This window comes from Neoarius graeffei, chromosome 27 (genome assembly GCF_027579695.1).
Source record: "Neoarius graeffei isolate fNeoGra1 chromosome 27, fNeoGra1.pri, whole genome shotgun sequence".
Lineage (NCBI taxonomy): Eukaryota > Metazoa > Chordata > Actinopteri > Siluriformes > Ariidae > Neoarius > Neoarius graeffei.
In genome coordinates this window covers 1,663,782-1,679,439 of record NC_083595.1, presented here as the reverse complement: position 1 = coordinate 1,679,439, position 15,658 = coordinate 1,663,782, and the positions used below count along the sequence as shown (strand labels likewise).

General features: G+C 41.7%; 1 protein-coding gene across 1 annotated transcript; it reads right to left on the bottom strand.

The window, feature by feature from the left end:
• Nucleotides 1–5,721: 5,721 nt before the first annotated feature.
• LOC132874842 (myelin and lymphocyte protein-like) lies at nucleotides 5,722–7,987 on the bottom strand. Its single transcript, XM_060911266.1, has 4 exons — nucleotides 7,804–7,987; nucleotides 7,297–7,464; nucleotides 6,473–6,619; nucleotides 5,722–6,273 (listed from the first exon to the last, which is right to left on the bottom strand). The coding sequence occupies exons 1-4, from the start codon at nucleotides 7,879–7,881 to the stop codon at nucleotides 6,199–6,201; spliced, it is 468 nt and encodes a 155-aa protein (XP_060767249.1). The 5' UTR covers nucleotides 7,882–7,987; the 3' UTR covers nucleotides 5,722–6,198.
• Between the last annotated feature and the right edge of the window lie 7,671 nt (nucleotides 7,988–15,658).

Below are 15,658 nucleotides of genomic sequence, written 5' to 3'. Positions count from 1 at the left end.
CCCACAGCAAATATCACCTGCGTCTCTGATTAATAATCCCACAGTAAATATCACCTGTGTCTCTGATTAATAATCCCACAGTGAATATCACCTGCGTCTCTGATTAATAATCCCACAGCGAATATCACCTGCGTCTCTGATTAATAATCCCACAGCGAATATCACCTGCGTCTCTGATTAATAATCCCACAGCGAATATCACCTGCGTCTCTGATTAATAATCCCACAGCGAATATCACCTGCGTCTCTGATTAATAATCCCACAGCGAATATCACCTGCGTCTCTGATTAATAATCCCACAGCGAATATCACCTGCGTCTCTGATTAATAATCCCACAGCGAATATCACCTGCGTCTCTGATTAATAATCCCACAGCGAATATCACCTGCGTCTCTGATTAATAATCCCACAGCGAATATCACCTGCGTCTCTGATTAATAATCCCACAGGGAATATCACCTGCGTCTCTCTGATTAATAATCCCACAGCGAATATCACCTGCGTCTCTGATTAATAATCCCACAGCGAATATCACCTGCGTCTCTGATTAATAATCCCACAGTGAATATCACCTGCGTCTCTGATTAATAATCCCACAGTGAATATCACCTGCGTCTCTGATTAATAATCCCACAGTGAATATCACCTGCGTCTCTGATTAATAATCCCACAGCGAATATCACCTGCGTCTCTGATTAATAATCCCACAGCGAATATCACCTGCGTCTCTGATTAATAATCCCACAGCGAATATCACCTGCGTCTCTGATTAATAATCCCACAGTGAATATCACCTGCGTCTCTGATTAATAATCCCACAGTGAATATCACCTGCGTCTCTGATTAATAATCCCACAGTAAATATCACCTGCGTCTCTGATTAATAATCCCACAGTGAATATCACCTGCGTCTCTGATTAATAATCCCACAGTGAATATCACCTGCGTCTCTGATTAATAATCCCACAGTGAATATCACCTGTGTCTCTGATTAATAATCCCACAGTGAATATCACCTGCGTCTCTGATTAATAATCCCACAGTGAATATCACCTGCGTCTCTGATTAATAATCCCACAGTAAATATCACCTGCGTCTCTGATTAATAATCCCACAGTAAATATCACCTGTGTCTCTGATTAATAATCCCACAGTGAATATCACCTGCGTCTCTGATTAATAATCCCACAGTGAATATCACCTGCGTCTCTCTGATTAATAATCCCACAGTGAATATCACCTGCGTCTCTGATTAATAATCCCACAGCGAATATCACCTGCGTCTCTGATTAATAATCCCACAGCGAATATCACCTGCGTCTCTGATTAATAATCCCACAGCGAATATCACCTGCGTCTCTGATTAATAATCCCACAGCGAATATCACCTGCGTCTCTGATTAATAATCCCACAGCGAATATCACCTGCGTCTCTCTGATTAATAATCCCACAGCGAATATCACCTGCGTCTCTGATTAATAATCCCACAGCGAATATCACCTGCGTCTCTGATTAATAATCCCACAGCGAATATCACCTGCGTCTCTCTGATTAATAATCCCACAGCGAATATCACCTGTGTCTCTGATTAATAATCCCACAGCGAATATCACCTGCGTCTCTGATTAATAATCCCACAGCGAATATCACCTGCGTCTCTGATTAATAATCCCACAGCGAATATCACCTGCGTCTCTGATTAATAATCCCACAGCGAATATCACCTGCATCTCTGATTAATAATCCCACAGCGAATATCACCTGCGTCTCTGATTAATAATCCCACAGCGAATATCACCTGCGTCTCTGATTAATAATCCCACAGCGAATATCACCTGCGTCTCTGATTAATAATCCCACAGCGAATATCACCTGCGTCTCTGATTAATAATCCCACAGGGAATATCACCTGCGTCTCTCTGATTAATAATCCCACAGCGAATATCACCTGCGTCTCTGATTAATAATCCCACAGCGAATATCACCTGCGTCTCTGATTAATAATCCCACAGCGAATATCACCTGCGTCTCTCTGATTAATAATCCCACAGCGAATATCACCTGCGTCTCTCTGATTAATAATCCCACAGTGAATATCACCTGCGTCTCTGATTAATAATCCCACAGCGAATATCACCTGCGTCTCTGATTAATAATCCCACAGCGAATATCACCTGCGTCTCTCTGATTAATAATCCCACAGTAAATATCACCTGCGTCTCTCTGATTAATAATCCCACAGTGAATATCACCTGCGTCTCTCTGATTAATAATCCCACAGTGAATATCACCTGCGTCTCTCTGATTAATAATCCCACAGCGAATATCACCTGCGTCTCTGATTAATAATCCCACAGTGAATATCACCTGCGTCTCTGATTAATAATCCCACAGCGAATATCACCTGCGTCTCTGATTAATAATCCCACAGTGAATATCACCTGCGTCTCTGATTAATAATCCCACAGCGAATATCACCTGCGTCTCTCTGATTAATAATCCCACAGTGAATATCACCTGCGTCTCTCTGATTAATAATCCCACAGTGAATATCACCTGCGTCTCTGATTAATAATCCCACAGTGAATATCACCTGCGTCTCTCTGATTAATAATCCCACAGTGAATATCACCTGCGTCTCTCTGATTAATAATCCCACAGCGAATATCACCTGCGTCTCTGATTAATAATCCCACAGCGAATATCACCTGCGTCTCTGATTAATAATCCCACAGCGAATATCACCTGCGTCTCTGATTAATAATCCCACAGTAAATATCACCTGCGTCTCTGATTAATAATCCCACAGTGAATATCACCTGCGTCTCTCTGATTAATAATCCCACAGTGAATATCACCTGCGTCTCTGATTAATAATCCCACAGTAAATATCACCTGCGTCTCTGATTAATAATCCCACAGTGAATATCACCTGCGTCTCTCTGATTAATAATCCCACAGTGAATATCACCTGCGTCTCTGATTAATAATCCCACAGCGAATATCACCTGCGTCTCTGATTAATAATCCCACAGCGAATATCACCTGCATCTCTCTGATTAATAATCCCACAGTAAATATCACCTGCGTCTCTCTGATTAATAATCCCACAGTGAATATCACCTGCGTCTCTCTGATTAATAATCCCACAGCGAATATCACCTGCGTCTCTGATTAATAATCCCACAGTGAATATCACCTGCGTCTCTGATTAATAATCCCACAGCAAATATCACCTGCGTCTCTGATTAATAATCCCACAGTGAATATCACCTGCGTCTCTGATTAATAATCCCACAGCGAATATCACCTGCGTCTCTCTGATTAATAATCCCACAGTGAATATCACCTGCGTCTCTCTAATTAATAATCCCACAGTGAATATCACCTGCGTCTCTGATTAATAATCCCACAGTGAATATCACCTGCGTCTCTCTGATTAATAATCCCACAGTAAATATCACCTGCGTCTCTCTGATTAATAATCCCACAGCGAATATCACCTGCGTCTCTGATTAATAATCCCACAGCGAATATCACCTGCGTCTCTGATTAATAATCCCACAGCGAATATCACCTGCGTCTCTCTGATTAATAATCCCACAGCGAATATCACCTGCGTCTCTGATTAATAATCCCACAGTAAATATCACCTGCGTCTCTCTGATTAATAATCCCACAGCGAATATCACCTGCGTCTCTGATTAATAATCCCACAGTAAATATCACCTGCGTCTCTGATTAATAATCCCACAGTGAATATCACCTGCGTCTCTCTGATTAATAATCCCACAGTGAATATCACCTGCGTCTCTCTGATTAATAATCCCACAGTGAATATCACCTGCGTCTCTCTGATTAATAATCCCACAGCGAATATCACCTGCGTCTCTGATTAATAATCCCACAGCGAATATCACCTGCGTCTCTGATTAATAATCCCACAGCGAATATCACCTGCGTCTCTGATTAATAATCCCACAGCGAATATCACCTGCGTCTCTGATTAATAATCCCACAGTGAATATCACCTGCGTCTCTCTGATTAATAATCCCACAGTAAATATCACCTGCGTCTCTCTGATTAATAATCCCACAGTGAATATCACCTGCGTCTCTGATTAATAATCCCACAGCGAATATCACCTGCATCTCTGATTAATAATCCCACAGCGAATATCACCTGCGTCTCTGATTAATAATCCCACAGCGAATATCACCTGCGTCTCTGATTAATAATCCCACAGTGAATATCACCTGCGTCTCTCTGATTAATAATCCCACAGTAAATATCACCTGCGTCTCTCTGATTAATAATCCCACAGTGAATATCACCTGCGTCTCTGATTAATAATCCCACAGCGAATATCACCTGCGTCTCTGATTAATAATCCCACAGCGAATATCACCTGCGTCTCTCTGATTAATAATCCCACAGCGAATATCACCTGCGTCTCTGATTAATAATCCCACAGTGAATATCACCTGCGTCTCTCTGATTAATAATCCCACAGCGAATATCACCTGCGTCTCTGATTAATAATCCCACAGTGAATATCACCTGCGTCTCTGATTAATAATCCCACAGTGAATATCACCTGCGTCTCTGATTAATAATCCCACAGTAAATATCACCTGCGTCTCTGATTAATAATCCCACAGTGAATATCACCTGCGTCTCTCTGATTAATAATCCCACAGTGAATATCACCTGCGTCTCTGATTAATAATCCCACAGTAAATATCACCTGCGTCTCTGATTAATAATCCCACAGTGAATATCACCTGCGTCTCTGATTAATAATCCCACAGTGAATATCACCTGCGTCTCTCTGATTAATAATCCCACAGTGAATATCACCTGCGTCTCTGATTAATAATCCCACAGTGAATATCACCTGCGTCTCTGATTAATAATCCCACAGTGAATATCACCTGCGTCTCTGATTAATAATCCCACAGCGAATATCACCTGCGTCTCTGATTAATAATCCCACAGCGAATATCACCTGCGTCTCTCTGATTAATAATCCCACAGTGAATATCACCTGCGTCTCTGATTAATAATCCCACAGCGAATATCACCTGCGTCTCTGATTAATAATCCCACAGTGAATATCACCTGCGTCTCTCTGATTAATAATCCCACAGTGAATATCACCTGCGTCTCTGATTAATAATCCCACAGTAAATATCACCTGCGTCTCTGATTAATAATCCCACAGTGAATATCACCTGCGTCTCTGATTAATAATCCCACAGTGAATATCACCTGCGTCTCTCTGATTAATAATCCCACAGCGAATATCACCTGCGTCTCTGATTAATAATCCCACAGTGAATATCACCTGCGTCTCTGATTAATAATCCCACAGTGAATATCACCTGCGTCTCTCTGATTAATAATCCCACAGTGAATATCACCTGCGTCTCTCTGATTAATAATCCCACAGTAAATATCGCCTGCGTCTCTGATTAATGATTCCAGCAGCAGCTCTGAGGTTCACTGAGATGAAACACAGAAACACTGAGATTTGGATATAAAGTGTTTCGGAGAAGTGTAAGTCTTTAGTGTGTCCAGAGAGAGAGTGAGACAGGAGTGTTATACACTCCATCAGCATCTTTATTAGAGCTTCACAGTTTTAGAGTGAAAGTGTTCAGTCCATCAGCACAGTGGGATTCTGGAAATAAGTCACAAAACACCAGTCACCAAAGACAGAGGATTTATTCATCTTTATTAAAGTTTATTTTTTATTAAAATCCTGTAATACTCCAACTGGGAGCTGCAGAAATCCCTCAGTCTGTAGGTCGACTCCCACTTCACACTCACTCAGTAACGGACAGGATAACATCTCTCACATTCTGATGATGTTATCAAGGTACAACTCACTTAAACAAACAGTTTTTAATAGATATGAAATAAATGACACACTGGTTTTGAAAGATTTATTTTCTTCTTCGTGTGAAATGTTGTTCATTTAAAAGATTATAAACACACACTGAGCTACAGAGTGACAGCATTAAACCCTCAGAGTAAAGACCAGAAAATCGGCTTTCTCCAGTACAGGAGGAGAGAGAATACGTTATTACACAATTATTACAGTAACTAACGTCTGACAGGCTGATATCCCCCCACTCACTCACACACACACACACACACACACACTCACACACACGACTGTTTGAAACATTCGTTTAAAACATTTTCCAGCGGATGCCAGAAAAGATGATGTGTATGGTGTACAGCACTGTGGCTATGTAGGAGAACACCTGTAACACAGAGAGAGACAGGCATGGTGAGAGTGAGACAGGCATGGTGAGAGGGAGACAGACAGCAGAGACATTGACATTGATATTTACTCTATATAATTATATCTAACTATCTCAGATCAAACTATCATGGTATTCCATCATCCTGCAAGAGAGACAGAGAGAGTGAGACAGGCAGGCAGACAGACAGTTTGTTTACCACAGCAGAGATGTCCAGTCTGTAGTCTTTAAGTGCTCTCGCTGTTGAATTATTTTGGTATTCATTTCCAAAGTTGATGGTGACCCATGCGAGTAACACTGAAGCACTGAGATACAGCATCGCAGCTAAAATGTGATACAGCACATCCTACACACACACACACACACACACACACACACACACACACACACACACACACACAGAGTATTGAATGAATTAGAACATTCACATTTCCCTCAGATGTGTTGGTATATTAGGATTTGATGTGTGTGCTATATGGAGTGTATTGTGAACACAGCAGCACTTCTCTTTAAATGAGTGACGCTGTATACACACATCAGCACACAGACTCGTGTGTGTGTGTGTGTGTGTGTGTTCAATCTCACAGTGACTCCACACTGCACTGCTCTGAGGTAAATCTCCAGCAGTGAGAGGGACAGCGCGCTGCAGACAGAACATCAGCATGGAGCCCTCCGTGTTTTTACACACTCTGTAGCTCCGACACATGGAGGTCGAAACCATATGATAATTTAATATCGACTACATTAAAATGATTTTTAATTGTAATGTTGATTAAAATCAGCCGAAGTGATGAACATTTTCTACTGAACCTTTGAAAGTTATTTATTTTTGTAGATAAATAGATATTAATAGTTTTTATGGTTGTTGGTTAACAAACCTACATATAGTGATATTGTGTATCTGAAAAATGTCTGTTTGAATCCATTTCCTTATTTCTCCTTAACTACATTCCGAGTGTGTGTGTGTGTGTGTGTGTGTGTGTGTGTGTGTGTGTGTGTGTGTGTGTGTGTGTGTAGACTAACAGCAGCAGCCCAGGAGGATCGGTTGTTATGAGCTCCACACAGGAATATGACCATCCAGATGAAGGTGATGCAGAAACAGAATAGTGACACAGCCATGACGTACGCCTGCGGGTTATGGGGAATGATGTAGGTACATGCGACTAAAATCCACACCAAGCCTCCAAACACCTGTACACACACACACACACACACACACACACACACACACACACACACAGAGGAATGGAAGTTAGCCAAACCAAAAAAAACATGAATACAAACAGCTTCATGCTTCTTTATGAAGGTTTTATGAAATAAACAGACGTGTGTTCTGTGTCTGATCCCTGAGATTTTACTGTTGTTTACAGCCTCAACACTCACATCGTCTTACTTCTACATGCTTAAAGAATAAAGAAAAGCAAAATCCAAATAAACAGATAAAAGACTGTACACTCTCTCTCTCTCTCTCTCTCTCTCTCTCTCTCTCTCCTGTCTGTGCAGAATAATGAAAAGTAAGAAAGAGCTCACAAGTTCAGGTAGGAAGAGAATATCAGGGATGGAGCAGCAAATCGATAGTCCACTCGGCAGCACCCCAGCACTCGCCATGGTGTCTGTTTGTCTGTGTGTCCACACTTCTCACTTCTACAGGTGCGAATGAGCAGGTGTGTGTGTCTGTGCCTGTGTTTTAACATTCATTTGTGGAAAAACCAGAATGACACACCTCACAAGCAGATCAGCAGAGTTTAGTGCGAATAATGTGTGGGAGATGTGGGGGAGGGGCAAGGGGTGTGGTTAGGATAATGGATGGGATGGAGGGGTGATGGGGGGGTTGTGTGTCATGCTGCACCACCCAAAGAAGAACCTGAGTGGCAGGATGAACAGGAAGAACACACATCAGATAAATCTCAAAACACACTGATGTGTAAAGAAGCAGAGCCGCTGCCACGCCCTGTCACCTCTTCTTTATTCCACTTTCACCACAACAACTTCAGAACAGCTGCAACTTTTACTCAAGAACGTCAAACTTTTATGCTGTTGTAGTTGCCTTTAACGTGTAATGGGTTACTTCCTGTTGTCAGTTATTTTATAGCAGCTATAAACAGTCGTTCCCTCACCAAACTCGCAGCTTGTCCTGTTCCTGAGAAACTGTACAGAAGTGTAAACTCCTCTGTCCTGAAGACGCCTGAGATCTTACAGTTCCAGCTTCAGCTCTGACTGTTACACAGCGCTCACACTGGAGACTCCTTACAGAGACAATATACACACACACCTCCTGACTGATTAAACTTCACCATATCAATGAATTTTTAAAGTTAGTTTATTATCAGTGTTGCGTCTGCTGGCCACGCCCCTGTGGATGAGCCGTTACTTTCGAAACCATACCGTATCAGAACCAGAGCATTGATATAAACCTGCACTACAGTCAGAGCTTCTGTTCTGGAGCATTTATCAACACCTTCTGACCAATCAGAGTGCAGATCTCTACAGTGCTGTCATGTGATGAACATTAACTCACGCTGTGAGATCTAATCAGTATTTTGCATGTTTTGGCCGAAAAAGGACTCAGTTATGGGAGTGAGTTATTTATAACCACACTCTCTGTTATCACCCAGATAAGATGAAAGCGATCCAGTCCGTTTCCTCTCGAGGGATGTTTCTTCTCACCATCGTCGCCTCAGGCTTCATGATCAGGGATAAATTTATACATTTAAACTTTATAACTGGAATTGACATTTTTTTCTGACAATACAAATAAAATTGGCTTGAATTAATCAGTACAATGGTATTATATAAAGATTTGCTCTTACTGATGTGTGTGTGTGTGTGTGTGTGTGTGTGTGTGTGTGGCTAATATTTGCATCTATAAAAACACAGTGTTCTAATAATTCTCTTAATTTCCCTGAGGGAACCCTCCCAAAGGGATCAATAAAGTTTTATCGAATCTAATCTATCTAATCTAATTTAATCTAATGAATGCAGATCTCCAGTAACAGCAGCAGTTCCACCCAGACCTGACCTTCTCTGATTCACACGACTATTGTTCACAAATATTCATGACATTTACACACACACACACTGTGACACTTCACCCTGAGGGAGATCGTTACTACGGTGGTGCTTGAAAGTTTGTGAACCCTTTAGAATTTTCTATATTTCTGCATAAATATGACCGAAAACATCATCAGATTTTCACACAAGTCCTAAAAGTAGATAAAGAGAACCCAGTTAAACAAATGAGACAAAAATATTATACTTGGTCATTTATTTATTGAGGAAAATGATCCAATATTACATATCTGTGAGTGGCAAAAGTATGTGAACCTCTAGGATTAGCAGTTAATTTGAAGGTGAAATTAGAGTCAGGTGTTTTCAATCAATGGGATGACAATCAGGTGTGAGTGGGCACCCTGTTTTATTTAAAGAACAGGGATCTATCAAAGTCTGATCTTCACAACACATGTTTGTGGAAGTGTATCATGGCACGAACAAAGGAGATTTCTGAGGACCTCAGAAAAAGTGTTGTTGATGCTCATCCTGTCTGGCTTGGGTGGCCCTACCAGGAGCGACAGCTCCTGCCAGCATAGCTCTCAGGATCATCAAGACACACAAGACCCTCCACTACAACAAGGTGGTAGTCTGTGGAGGGCCATTTTAACCCTTTTACCCCAGTTACCCCGTGGTGCCAGTAGTGGATGGGCCTTAACTGGGATCCACTAATATCGGCTTGGTGCCCGACACTACACTGGACCCACCTTTATAGATTGGCCTTAATAAGGATCTATATTGGTGCCCACTGCCTTGTGGGATAGAATGTAGTTGCAGTTGAAGGCGAGGGCAGTCTACTCTAAACAAAACCCTGCTGCCTTGCAGGCCCAGGATGGGAAAAGGCTAGGGTAGTTAACCCTAAACAAAACAATACTCATATGATTATGATGAATACAAATAATGAAACACAAGTGAACGGTGCGAATGAGAGGGCCAGGCTTGCCGGTCAGCTCTCACTCGGCAGTGGAACTGTGGGGAACCAGGCAGTCCAAGGTCATCAACCTGCTACTGGAACATCCTCAAGGAGAAAGTACAGCAGAGGAGACAACAGAGCAATCATGAGGTGCAAATACAGAAGTAGACCTGATGAGATGGGATATTGAAAGAGAATGTTTGACACGTGGAAAGATCAAGGCAATTTTGATATCACTGAACAGAGAATGGTAGACCAGGTCTGAACTACAACCCCAATTCCAAAAAAGTTGGGACAAAGTACAAATTGTAAATAAAAACAGAATGCAATAATTTACAAATCTCAAAAACTGATATTGTATTCACAATAAAACATAGACAACATATCAGATGTCGAAAGTGAGACACTTTGAAATTTCATGCCAAATATTGGCTCATTTGAAATTTCATGACAGCAACACATCTCAAAAAAGTTGGGACAGGGGCAATAAGAGGCTGGAAAAGTTAAAGGTACAAAAAAGGAACAGCTGGAGGACCAAATTGCAACTCATTAGGTCAATTGGCAATAGGTCATTAACATGACTGGGTATAAAAAGAGCATCTTGGAGTGGCAGCGGCTCTCAGAAGTAAAGATGGGAAGAGGATCACCAATCCCCCTAATTCTGCGCCGACAAATAGTGGAGCAATATCAGAAAGGAGTTCGACAGTGTAAAATTGCAAAGAGTTTGAACATATCATCATCTACAGTGCATAATATCATCAAAAGATTCAGAGAATCTGGAAGAATCTCTGTGCGTAAGGGTCAAGGCCGGAAAACCATACTGGGTGCCCGTGATCTTCGGGCCCTTAGACGGCACTGCATCACATACAGGCATGCTTCTGTATTGGAAATCACAAAATGGGCTCAGGAATATTTCCAGAGAACATTATCTGTGAACACAATTCACCGTGCCATCTGCCGTTGCCAGCTAAAACTCTATAGTTCAAAGAAGAAGCCGTATCTAAACATGATCCAGAAGCGCAGACGTCTTCTCTGGGCCAAGGCTCATTTAAAATGGACTGTGGCAAAGTGGAAAACTGTTCTGTGGTCAGATGAATCAAAATTTGAAGTTCTTTATGGAAATCAGGGACGCCGTGTCATTCGGACTAAAGAGGAGAAGGACGACTCGAGTTGTTATCAGTGCTCAGTTCAGAAGCCTGCATCTCTGATGGTATGGGGTTGCATTAGTGCGTGTGGCATGGGCAGCTTACACATCTGGAAAGACACCATCAATGCTGAAAGGTATATCCAGGTTCTAGAGCAACATATGCTCCCATCCAGACGACGTCTCTTTCAGGGAAGACCTTGCATTTTCCAACATGACAATGCCAAACCACATACTGCATCAATTACAGCATCATGGCTGTGTAGAAGAAGGGTCCGGGTACTGAACTGGCCAGCCTGCAGTCCAGATCTTTCACCCATAGAAAACATTTGGCGCATCATAAAACGGAAGATACGACAAAAAAGACCTAAGACAGTTGAGCAACTAGAATCCTACATTAGACAAGAATGGGTTAACATTCCTATCCCTAAACTTGAGCAACTTGTCTCCTCAGTCCCCAGACGTTTACAGACTGTTGTAAAGAGAAAAGGGGATGTCTCACAGTGGGAAACATGGCCTTGTCCCAACTTTTTTGAGATGTGTTGTTGTCATGAAATTTAAAATCACCTAATTTTTCTCTTTAAATGATACATTTTCTCAGTTTAAACATTTGATATGTCATCTATGTTCTATTCTGAATAAAATATGGAATTTTGAAACTTCCACATCATTGCATTCCGTTTTTATTTACAATTTGTACTTTGTCCCAACTTTTTTGGAATCGGGGTTGTACAGGTATGTCTGCACACAGGAGAGACCCCAAAGTGGATGACAGCTGGAAGAACAGCATTGATCATGAAGGATTCTACAAAAGGAAACCAACCTGGAAACTACAGACCAATCACATGCCTTCCACTCATGTGGAAGACACTGACTGGTGTTGTAGCCAGCAAACGCTATGATCACCTGGAGAACCAGGAGATCACTGGAGATGAGCAGAAGGGCTGTTGGAGTACAAGGGGAGCCAAAGACCATCTTATGCTGGATAAGACCATATAAAAGACTCTAATACAAGGAAGACAAATTTAGCAATCAGATGGATTGATTATCAGAAAGCATATGACCTGGTACCACACTCATGGTTCATAGAGACTATGAAGACAACTGGGATGGCCAACAATGTAGTGAGACTGATAAGCAACAGTATGGGATCTTGGAACATAGACTTAAATATTTAGGGGAACATTTGGATGTTAACATTAAAAGAGGTATATTTCAGGGTGATTCCTTGTCCCCATTCCTCTTCATGACATCTCTAATTCCACTGTCAATAATCCTCAGGGACGTGGTCCAGGGTTATGAGTTCCTGCAAGGTTGAAAGGTCAACCATCTCCTGTTCATGGATGACCTAAAGCTTTATGGAAAGAATAAAGCTGATTTAGAAGCACTGGTAAACACTGTCAGGATATTTAGTGATGACATCAAAATTAAATTTGGATTACAAAAGTGTGCAACATTGGTAATGAAACGTGGGAAGAAAGTAGAGGACAAAGGAATCAGGATGCCAGATGGACAAATAATGGAAGATCTAGGAAATGAAGCCTACAAATACCTAGGTGTGCTAGAAGCTGATAAGATCAAGATGGAGGAAATGAAAAATAAAGTGAGAACAGATTACTACAGAAGAATCCGGAAAGTTCTAGAATCAAGTCTAAATGGAGGAAACAGCATAAAGGCAATGAATACGTGGGCGGTGGCAGGTGTGATACACTGCTGGAATTCTCAACTGGACTGTTGATGAGCTGAAAGAGATGGATAGAAAGACAAGGAAGATTATGACTATGAATCATGCATTATACACCCAGAGGCCGATGTGGACAGACTGTATCTCCAGAGAGAGGAAGGTGGCAGAGGTATGATGTCATTTGAAGAGGTAATTAGGTTGGAGGAGTGCAGTCTGTCAGATTATCTTCAACGATAAAAATGCAATGATGATGGCGCGATCCAGACAGTAAGGCATTACAATAGTCCAACCTCAAAGTAACAAAGGCATGACTGGTTTTTCTGCATCCAGTAGCGACATTATATTTCTTATCTTAGCAATATTTCTGAGATGAAAGAAGGCTATCCTTGTAATATTATCTACTTGAGCGTCAAATGAAATGCTGGAGTCAATAATCACACCGAGGTCTTTCACTGCTGCACAGGAAGAAACAGAAAGGCCATCCAGAGTTAATATATCATCAGAAAGCTAGTACAAGTACAGGCAGCACAGTGGTGCCTCACAGCAAGAAGGTTCTGGGTTCAAGCCCAGCGGCCGACGGAGGCCTTTCTGTGTGGAGTTTGCATGTTCTCCATGTGTCTACATGGGTTTCCTCCAGGTGCTCTGGTTTCCCCCACAGTCCAAAGACATGCAGTTAGGTTAACTGCCTACTCTAAATTGCTCATAGGTTTGAATGTGTGTGTGAATGGTTGAGAGGAGAAAACCTCAATAATAAGTCGTGGAAAACCACGCCTGCAATATTTCCTAGAAACTCTGATGGAAGTCAGAGCGGCTATATTACTGTAGTGACATGCCAAATAGAGAGTGTACAAGTACTTCTGTCTTGTCAGAATTAAACAGAAGGAAGTTACTCAACACCCAGCATCTAATGTCGGTTATACATTCCTCAGTTTTATTAAGCTGGTGTCTCTCATCTGGCTTTGCTGAAACATACAACCGTGTGTCTGTAGCCGCTTATCCTGTTCTACAGGATCGCAGGCAAGCTGGAGCCTATCCCACCTGACGATGGGCGAGAGGCAGGGTACGCCCTGGACAAGTCACCAGATCATCGCAGATCAGCATAACAATGGAAGCTAATACCATGCTTATAAATAAGATCATAAGAGGTAGCACAAAGAAAAAAGCAGTGGGCCGAAGAGAAAACATTGTGGAACACCAAACATTACCTTAGTATGCATAGAAAAGTCACCATTTACATAAACAAACTGATAATTATCAGTTAAATAAGGCCTGAGCCAGGAGAGGGCCGTTCCCTTAATTCCAGTGACATTTTCTCATCGACAGTGGTGCTTGAAAGTTTGTGAACCCTTTAGAATTTTCTATATTTCTGCATAAATATGACCGAAAACAACATCAGATTTTCACACAAGTCCTAAAAGTAGATAAAGAGAACCCAGTTAAACAAATGAGACAAAAAAATTATACTTGATCACTTATTTATTGAGGAAAATGATCCAATATTACATATCTGTGAGTGGCAAAAGTATGTGAACCTCTAGGATTAACAGTTAATTTGAAGGTGAAATTAGAGTCAGGTGTTTTCAATCAGTGGGATGACAATCAGGTGTGAGTGGGCACCCTGTTTTATTTAAAGAACAGGGATCAATCAAAGTCTGATCTTCACAACACATGTTTGTGGAAGTGTATCATGGCATGAACAAAGAAGAATTCTGAGGACCTCAGAAAAAGCGTTGTTGATGCTCATCAGGCTGGAAAAGGTTACAAAACCATCTCTAAAGAGTTTGGACTCCACCAATCCACAGTCAGACAGATTGTGTACAAATGGAGGAGATTCAAGACCATCGTTACCCTCCCCAGGAGTGGTCGACCAACAAAGATCACTCCAAGAGCAAGGCGTGTAATAGTCATCGAGGTCACAAAGGACCCCAGGGTAACTTCTGAGCAACCAAAGGCCTCTCTCACATTGGCTAATATTAATGTTCATGAGTCCACCATCAGGAGAACACTGAACAACAATGGTGTGCATGGCAGGGTTGCAAGGAGAAAGCCACTGCTCTCCAAAAAGAACATTGCTGTTCATCTGCAGTTTGCTAAAGATCACGTGGACAAGCCAGAAAGCTACTGGAAAAATGTTTTTTGGATGGATGAGACCAAAATAGAACTTTTGGTTTAAATGAGAAGCGTTATGTTTGGAGAAAGGAAAACACTGCATTCCAGCATAAGAACCTTATCCCTTCTGTGAAACATGGTGGTGGTAGTATCATGGTTTGGGCCTGTTTTGATGCATCTGGGCCAGGACAGCTTGCCATCACCGATGGAACAATGAATTCTGAATTATACCAGCGAATTCTAAAGGAAAATGTCAGGACATCTGTCCATGAACTGAATCTCAAGAGAAGGTGGGTCATGCAGCAAGACAACGACCCTAAGCACACAAGTCGTTCTACCAAAGAATGGTTAAAGAAGAATAAAGTGAATGTTTTGGAATGGCCAAGTCAAAGTCCTGACCTTAATCCAATGGAAATGTTGTGGAAGGACCTGAAGCGAGCAGTTCATGTGAGGAAACCCACCAACATCCCAGAGTTGAAGCTGTTCT

What these genes read in the sequence shown, in the direction of transcription:
- LOC132874842 (XM_060911266.1), bottom strand. Translation starts at nt 7,881, where the DNA reads ATGGCGAGTGCTGGGGTGCTGCCGAGTGGACTATCGATTTGCTGCTCC. An exon ending in TTCTCTTCCTACCTGAACTT is followed by an intron (nt 7,465 to 7,803) that starts GTGAGCTCTTTC and finishes GTGTGTGTACAG; the next exon opens with GTGTTTGGAGGCTTGGTGTG. An exon ending in GATCCTCCTGGGCTGCTGCT is followed by an intron (nt 6,620 to 7,296) that starts GTTAGTCTACAC and finishes GTGTGTGTGTAG; the next exon opens with GATGTGCTGTATCACATTTT.